General features: G+C 37.2%; 1 protein-coding gene across 4 annotated transcripts in view; it reads right to left on the bottom strand.

Moving 5' to 3' along the window:
• The window catches only part of GANC (glucosidase alpha, neutral C), a 36,798-nt gene that overhangs the window by 26,242 nt on the left and 1,262 nt on the right, over positions 1-9,294 (bottom strand). For 3 of the 4 annotated variants that reach the window (XM_039388960.1, XM_039388959.1, XM_027748523.2), the window contains exons 2-9: positions 9,135-9,197; positions 7,517-7,625; positions 5,837-5,964; positions 5,138-5,320; positions 4,245-4,290; positions 2,818-2,884; positions 1,346-1,442; positions 605-785 (exon numbers count right to left, since the gene is read on the bottom strand). In XM_039388960.1, coding sequence (XP_039244894.1) covers positions 605-785; positions 1,346-1,442; positions 2,818-2,884; positions 4,245-4,290; positions 5,138-5,320; positions 5,837-5,964; positions 7,517-7,625; positions 9,135-9,197 — 874 coding nt within the window. The remainder of the gene's footprint in view (positions 1-604; positions 786-1,345; positions 1,443-2,817; positions 2,885-4,244; positions 4,291-5,137; positions 5,321-5,836; positions 5,965-7,516; positions 7,626-9,134; positions 9,198-9,294) is intronic. The other variant, XM_039388961.1, reaches the window with a different exon arrangement.

Consider the following 9,294-nt stretch of genomic DNA (forward strand, 5'->3'; position numbering starts at 1 on the left):
CTGTTGGATCTTTCAGTAATATCTATATCATAAGTAAAAAAGAAAATTAATAATTTTAACCACATAATGCAGTGCTGGAACAAAGCAAAATTTTCCTTTTCCTCATTGTTTCAATTTTAACAGAATTCATGTTTGTGTTTCAAGAGTTTGAGTGAATTTCTTTGCCAAACATTCTATGTTTCTTGAAGGTCAATTACATTCCACAGAATGAGACTGCTTAGCAGAAATGTGTGCCAATACCAAGAATTTAAAAACTTTGAGAAATTCCTTAGATACAAGAGATTGTCAAGATTTTTGTCCACCCTTTCTTCTGCCTGCTACATACACCTGTGTAGATCTTTTCTGCATATTTCCTCTTTGCCTCCTCGTGTAGACCTGTTAAGATACAAGATCTATAACTCATCTCTTTGTTATTTTCAGCGGCTTAATACAACAAATTTAGTACCAGTGAGAACAGGAGGAAGAGACTGACAATTCTTCATTAGGGAGCAAAAGATAAATCTCCAATAATGTTGTTACATTCCTGTACTGAAGTGCCCTGTACTTCCTGCCCTGAAGTGTTTTCTTTTGTTATTAAATTCTGAGGAAAGTGAATAATTCTCACCTCAGCTACTGCCTTTGTACTAATATCCACCAGCGTTTCTGAAGAGTTCAGCCAGAAGATCCCTGAAGTTCTGTTAGGCTTGTGTGCTAAGAGAAGGGGCACTGAACCATAAATGCCTATTTTATCATGTATCTTGTGGCCGAAGATATCCAAATTATAAAGCCGGTAGGCATCACCATCACTAGGACAAACAAACAGATGTATTTATTACGTGTAAGCATCCTGCAGCAGGCCAATTTTAAATCTATTGCCATTCCACTAAACTTGGTGAATACTTGGTAAGCACTCTGTATTGTGCCTTTTGTTTGGCATCCAGAGCCGAAACATGGGCAGCCTAGATTACTGCTTCTTTGCTTTGGTCCTCGCTATCTGAATCAAACAAGATTTTTGCTGCCAGTGAGACTGTTTGCTCTAAATCCTAAAATATGATTTCTGAACTCTCTCATCGAGTTGCTCTTTTAGGAGTTCTGCTAAAACATGACTGATCCTGAAGTCCAGAAAAAACTGAATGGAAAACCGAGGGACAACAGAAGAGGCCATTTATGAAACTGCAGAGCGGAAAGGGAAAGCTGAACAACTTACTCTACATGGATAGTGTTTTGCTGTATAATTAATCTAAAATATACACTATATGATATACATGTCTCAAGCTGTTGTCTGCATTAAAGTATTAAGACAATGTTATAGCTCTCCTCTACAAAAAAACTCCAACTGCACTCATTAGCAATCTGGCACCTTTACCTGGTGTTTTTGAGAAGAAGTGTTTCTGCGTGTTGTGGTATTCCATAAACGTGATCATATCCATGTAAAGAGAAGTCCATGCCTACAGAACTGGGACCTGTGGAAATAACATTAAAGAGAAGAACATAGAGTGCCATGCTCAGGCTTATCTGAAAGCAACAGAGCAGAGCAACCTAACTGGATAAAACAACTGAAAGTTTCAATAATTAACTCTTTCATACTTCTTTTCAACTTCTCTTCCATTATTACTTTTGTTTCACAGAGGTAATGCCTTAAATAGACTTTTTTGTATTTATTTTGGTTTTGAACTTCTTAAGAAGATAAAATGAATCACTTTAACAGAACCTCCCCCCCAAACAAATCCACATAATCATGGGCCACTTCTTTATTCTGCAGTGAAAGGCTTAAAATTATCTCCTGTTTCTATCCCAGTACATAAAAGCCAAACTTTGCAGCACAGTGGACTTCAGAGTCTGAGCTGCCTGTTTCCCACCGCTCTTCTCTTCAGCCTCAGCCAGCAGAGTAGCATGCACAAGAGTCCCTACCAGTGATATCATCTTGTCACAATACTAAATCCAGGGCAACTTTTGGCAGGTGACCAGAGATCCTGTAGACTGACAAGCAGTGGCTTCAGGATCAGAACCTGATCACATGGACTTTATTCCTCCAACACAGAAAAAACCATGATGCTGGCCTAATACATCAGATACAGCATGAACAACAGAGACAACAGCTTCCTGCCCTCTCTGTCTTGATTGTGAACTGAAGAAGTTTCTGTCACCAAAAGGAATCGCTTTCAGACCCCCCTCTCCCTACTGCAGCTGCTGGGTAGTGCTGGTTGCTATAGAACTCTGAATGATAGTGGTAATGAACAAAGCTAACTAACTTAATTAATACAGAATACAATGAGACAGACAGCAGATGGTCATACATTTTGGTAATTGATAATTTAAATTGTATTTGAGCTACTGCTCCCATGTGTATGTAACCTCCTTATCTCTTAGGATTGCTCAGTATTTCCTTTTGTAGTCCTCACTTAAAAAGAGTTTCTTTGTGCCAATTATGAATGCTTAGATATCATGATTTCTGATATGTCATGAAAAAAACTACAGGTGAAATCAATCTTATGTACTAAGAAAAGAACATACAAAGAAAATAATGTATTATATACATGTACACTCAGACAATACAGATGGTGTTATACTGTGTCAGAAATGGCACAGTGAGTTGATGAAACAGATCACATTGACTGTGTTCCCTCTTGAATAGAAATCTAATGAATATTTGCAGTACTTTTATCAAATTTGTTACCCATCACTGATTTCTGATTAAAACAAAGTTAAGACAACTGAAAAGCAGGAGCAAGTGAGACACTGATAAATTTTAAGCAGATAAACAAAAAGCAGACAGACGAATGAACACAGGTTTATACAAAGCAGTAAAGCTGTTTTCAGAACTACACTGAGGCTTACCATGAGCTTTGATGTCTAAGAAACTGCCAAATTTCTCTCGCCAGAGACCTAGATCCTCTTGTTTTTCCTGCACAAACAGAAACAGCTAAGCCTAGCAAATGCAACTGCTCACATCGTGTATTTCTAAGAAAAGTATGTTTTTTCACGAGGCTTATACGTTGTTAACTGCTTTTTTGCCAATTATGGTTAATACAAATAAATCCAAACCACATTTAGATTCTGCTGCAGCAATTTACACTGCCAAACTGACGTGCACGTGTTGCACATATGGCATCTGCTACAGCATAAAAGTAATACCCGAGGTCTTGGATAGAATCATAGAACGATAGAATAGGTCATTTTGGAAGGAGCCTCAAAAGATCATCTGGTCCACCATTTAATGGGAAAGGGAGCCTAGATGAGATTATCTAGCACTCTGTCCAAACAAATCTTGAAAACCAGAAGTGATGGGGACTATACCATGTCCCCGGGGAGGTTTTTCCAGTGAGTAATTATTCTCACTGTACAAATGGGTTTCTTCTGGATGCTGAATAAGTTTATGAAATGCAAAACTGCATGGATAGAACCAAACAAGAAAATCCATACAAACAGAAACCAACCTACTCCCCCAAACAGTTAAGGTCAGACAACAAAAAAAAACTCTCCAGACACTCGGGAGTCCTGTGTGTGTAACTGATAGTTTTAGCCTCCTTGTGTCCTGTTATTCATTATCCTAGAACTTCCACTTTTTTTAGCGTGTTTCCTAGTTTTCTTTTCTACATTCATCCCAGAATAAGCGTGGCCTCTTGCAGCTGTGTGACCGCCCTGGCAGAGCTCAGAGCTTAGACATAAATAAGCTGAAGGCACATAGCTCTTGCCATTTACAACAGGATAGCAGAATAAGCAGCCATCTGCTCTACGGAAGGCTAAAATTATATCCCAGACATAACTCAGCCTCTTTAGAAAAGTGCAATGTGCCTCTATGCACTGCCAGGACTCTCTTTTTTCAGAGAGAATCTTACTTCTGTATTAAGCCTGAACATATGTGGAGGTGTAGTTTTTGACTGTTCTTTTGAAACTCTCTTTGCAAGGAACAGAGAATTTGAAAATGACCAAATATCACCACAAAACTCCCTTTTACATATCTACTCCAGATCAAATAAGAGAACATAAGAGAAAGAAATTATTAATAAAAAGGCTACGGAAAAAAACATTTTTGTGCTAGATCTACCTGAGTGATGCCTTCTACAGACTTGGTAAAACACATAAATCTTCACTGAAATAAGAATTTGCAAAATATCTCAATAGGTATACCAGGTCCTTTTTGGATTTCACTGGAAAGTGGTTAGGCTATATTTGTAAATGTAGTACCAGGTGAAGTGAAAATGGGATTTTAATTCCTTATTTTACAAAACATTCATGCTGCGATTGCAGTAAGTATGAGTTACCTTAAAGTAATCACTTGCTGCCTCCTCACTTTGTGCTGTAGGTTTTCTAGTGAACACAAATACACAGAAATAATCAGTTTATTGTTAATATAAGCAAGGATTTCAAACAGAAAACTTGAATAGTACTATGCATTGCTTTATACATTATCTAAGAGTTTTGGTGCTTGACTATTCTGAAAATTGATTTCATAGCTGAGAACTTTAACTTGCGAACAATTTTAACATTCAATGCCTTAAAATAACCTTCACTCAATATTCGAGTTAGGTTGACTTTTTGGCCTTTCGTGTTTATTTCTATCTGTATAAGCACTTTACTGACCCAGAAGATCCTCACTTCTTTATCATTCTGGTTTTGAAATAATGCTCTACAGGAGATACACTTGCTATGCTCTTTTTTTAGTCATGACATGTCCTGCACTGTGGTTTCTCATCCTTCTGGCACTTTGCAGTGTGATTGACCTGTCAAATCTTGCAGCTACATGGCACATTGTAAGTTGAACAAAACTTGACTTCAAGAGCTTATAAAGTGAATAAAACTTCCCTAAAGAGTAAGTTTAGTGATAAAAAAGATGAAACTAATAACCTCATCATACTACTACCACTCATTCTCAAGAAATACAAGGGGTACCAGGATACTTTAGTGTTTTACAGAATTGGCTATTAAATGAGGTTAGCATTTTGCACATGGCTGCTGCAAGGGATTAAAACAGTCTGCAGCTAGTCGATCTGGAATTTGTTTGTTAAAACTTCATATACTTACTAAACTTACAAAGTAAAAGAGAACACAGAATTTAATGCATAAGAGCTTTCAGGAACTGCAATTCCATAGAACTGTTTATTTTCAGCTACAGCACAAGCAGCACATATGATGATGCAATAGACAGATACTGTACCTATCACTGGGAGGTGGTTGTAGGTGCTCAAAATATAACAACCCATTGGAATTCATGCTCATAACAGTCTCACCCTCGGACTGCAGCTCAACTTGGAAGGGGTCTGCTGTGACTTGAAGTTTGTAGTCCCCATTAACACTTGACAGTGCCAGAATACCTGCCTCCTCCTGGGATATGAACAGTCTGGCAAATGAAAAGCAACAACCGCAACACGTGAATCCACTGTAACTAAATAACAATTTGAAACAAAAGATGGACTAAGAATATCCACATGCATTACACAAACCTCAAGGCTAATGTTGAGGCAAAGAATGCCTGAAATACATGCTGTGCTCGGGGTTCACTGCATAGTGCAACAAGTGGCTACAGAACTGCTGTGAAAATTATCCAGAGCTTGCATTCCTGTCACAGTAACATATAATGCCCTAGGTAAAAACAATACATTGTAACAGGTAGGCTATTTTCTCATTGGGTCAAATAGCCTCAGGTTTCTTTTGTGTACGACAAAACTTCCTCCTATGTATTTAACATGAATTTTTGAAAGTAAATTAACCATATGCATTTTGATTTTTAATTCTTGTAACAACTTTGTATTGTAGAGAGACAACTGTACTGTGCGTAAATGAGGGACAAAGAAAAACACTTGCAAATGAAGCTGTGTAAGTTACTAAGGTGCTAAATCATCTTCCCATCACTTACCTCTGGGTGGTAGGTTCCTTTATAAGAACATCAGGAACTTTGTATCTTGCTCTGAGAGGTGAAGCCTCATCAATTTTAAGCCTGAAAATATTGCCTTCTATTTCATAAATTTCTACTTGTAGAAGAACCTGGGAGCAAACAAACAAATAAACTGTTAGTGATAAAAAATATCAACTTATTTTTTAACACAATATCACCAAACACTTACTGTCTGGAAAAAAACGAACATGTCTGCTTTCTGATTTAATGTTCTTTAGCACTGTTGAGTAAAAATCATTATCCATGTGAATTTACACCAGCTAAATCTAGTTCACCCCTTCGAAGAAGCAATGTTTTTTAAGCAAACTCTTTATCTTCAACTTACAAAGTACACATAGCTGCAGTTTGGAGCTCTCTCCCCACAGCAACATGGAAAACAGCAACAGTGTACACTAATCTCAGAAACAGTAGTACAATTTCACTACTATGCTGTCAGTGTAAGAGTGGTAAAATCCTGAGATGTGGACTTTTCGCAAAAACATCAGTGCTCTGTCTTCACTAGTATGCACAGTGCTGACACTGATCAACTGTGTCAGAAAGACACCTAAAGAAAATGTGCTAATATTGCCCTACTCACTGTAATTTGCTATTTTTTAGTTCAGGGATCTGGGAAGTCACCCTATTCTAGAAAAATTACTTACTTTTCTTCCATAGAGGATCCTGATACCACAAGTCTGATTTTTTTTTTTTTCTCCTTCATGTCTCCTCCTTTGAGACACAAAACTGGCGGAAGAATTTCAGCCTGATATCTTTTCCCACTATGTGGAAGCCAATCAGTCCTGCTCTCTTCAAAGGCATGAAAGCATGCAAGAGCCATAAAACCAGAAGAAAAGTAGGCAAGACAGAAAAGATTCATTTGGAATTCCAGGCACTGCTTCCTAGGAAATATTTTACATTATGCTATCTTTGTATAAACCCCCAGATAGTCTAGGAAGCCACAGAACCTTCAGTCTTTCATATTCCTTAAAATCTAGACCAAAAATAGGCTCCTTCTTCTGTGCTGACTGAAAAGAAGGTTAGGATTAACAAGAGAGACAGAAAACACCTTTATGAAAAGTATCTACATAGTGTGATGGTTAGAGCATGGAAGTGACTTGTAGTTTCAAACTCTCATAATCTGAGCATGGGTTAGGTTGTCTGTTCCCTGGGTAAATGTGCCAGCTGCTGTGCCATTAAATTAGAGAAATAGAAGACCCTCATCTTCCTGTTTGTCATCTTAAATGCAAAGATGACTTCTTTTTTCCAAAAAACTGCCTTTGAGCAAACACAGGAATACAAAGGCATGGTTAGGAGGTCCTGGAATATATGTCCTCTTATTCCATTACAGGAAAAGAATTTATTATTTCAAAATAGTGGAGAAAACTCTGAATTGAAACCATTTTTCAGCTAAAAAGACTTCTATTCACATTTTTCATAAAGCTATTAATTTTTTTTAAGTTCCTTAAAATACCTCTTTCTCTTGCACAGCCTCAAGCTGTCAAATAAATACTGACCAGTAAGGACATATTTAGGCTTATAGTTTGCATTCTATCTTAAATATCTATCACTGAAGAATCTTAAAATCTGCAAATATTATTAGTCTTGTTGATAATATTTACTGCTCTTTCTGTAAGCACCCTCTTATGCAAGGGGGAATCTCACCTTAGTCTCCTCATGAATAATTTGGAATTTGACATTCTCATCACTTAATGTGACTGAATCCAACAATGCTCGATACGAGGATTTTCCAGGACATAACAGTTTCTGACGCCTGTCAAGACAGAAAATTATTTTTGGTCTCTCTAATTCTTGTAGTTTATATCACATAGAGAGTCATAATACTGGTAGAAACGTTTACTTAATAATTTTGTCTTGATTTTTTTCAAATACAGTTATCAACACTTCAAGTCAAATTGGAAAAAAAGAAATATAGTTCTGAGCAGACATAAATGTTTATGAATGAGATGTTAGAGGGGATTGGTCACTCATCACCACTCTATAGGTTTTTTTATAAACAACAGTAGTCTTAATTCAAGTGTCCAATTAAATTCTTAGCTCTACAGTTACTGTTCTTTCATTGATCCCAGAAATTTCAGCTCAATAATATGTTTTTCATTTTCTGTCATATATCTCGGCAACCCCGGTGAACAGCTTTTACATTCTGTGGTGATGAAGCAGTGTATGTTTGTAATTTGTAACCTCCTGAATACATACTGAGGAAATTGTTTCTCAACATGTCTGCTGACTACAGATTTGACTGTGGCTTTTGGCCCCAATAATGTTTTTAGGACAGAAACCCTGAAACAGAGGCTCTTTCAGCTGTTTGTGGAATGCTCCTTGCCGAGCCCAGGTTTTATGAACTATTTGAAGATAAGTGTCTTAGAGGCTACCTTAAAAAGAAGCTTCTTCAGTAGTAAACTGATTTCATTTCCTTGCAAACAGGAACACAAATGTGAGCAATCAGTTAAAGGATTTCTTTTAAAAGCAGAGCAAAGGCAGGATATGATACTTACCAATGTGTAGCAAACTCCTCCTGAGAAATTAGAGGTCTTATGTTAAATGGTGACATTCTAGAAAGTTTTGGTGTGAAAGGAGCTGTGCTCGCACTGAAATTTTTTTTTGTTGTTTGTTTTCTGAACATAATTTCCTGCAGAACAGCTATGAATATCTGAGACTGTAACCCAGTACATCAGTGACTAACTGGTGTAACACTGGGAAATCATTCCTTTCAGTCAGGCAGCACAGGATAGAAGACGATGGAGGATGGGAGGTAAAAAAGGTTGAGGAGAAGTATCACAGTTAGAAATAGGATTAGAAAGATAACATAAGGCTAGCTTTAAGAGACTAGTGAACTAGAATTTAGATTTGACACTCAATTCTGGCCAATGTACTTGCTCAACAGGACTGTAATCATGTATGCTATTGTCACAGACTAATGGTTTCTATTGAGTGTTTCGCTGTTTTGAACTACAGATAGTCAAAAAACATCCACATCAAGAAAACAACCTGCATCTGAGTGGAACTATAGTTAAAATATTGCTGGAGCTTAGTCAGATGAGAGGACTGATTCTTTTGAATATTAAAAGAAGACATTTTGGATGTAAGATTACACCTTTTAAATATGGTGATTACTGTTTGCTGATAGGTGAGTGGAATGCTCACTTTGAAAGACAAAGCAGCAGACTTGTTATGATTAAGAATCAATGTGTAACTACTTCCTGTATCTTTTAATATTACTAGTTTAAAAACAACCACCAGTCTACACTACAATTCTCCTTACCTGTAAAAAGCAATCTGGTTGCATTTCTTAAAGGTGCTTTTGTCCACAGCCTCATCTTGTACACTAGAAAGAGCAGATAAAGAGTTTACTTGTGTTCACCGAACACCCGCTGAATGATGAGATGTCAGGGTTCCTCTTCAAGACAATGCAGAGAACTCTG

The sequence above is a fragment of the Pipra filicauda genome, unplaced genomic scaffold, assembly GCF_003945595.2.
Source record: "Pipra filicauda isolate LSUMZ 115617 unplaced genomic scaffold, ASM394559v2 scaffold6_size6359152_pilon, whole genome shotgun sequence".
Lineage (NCBI taxonomy): Eukaryota > Metazoa > Chordata > Aves > Passeriformes > Pipridae > Pipra > Pipra filicauda.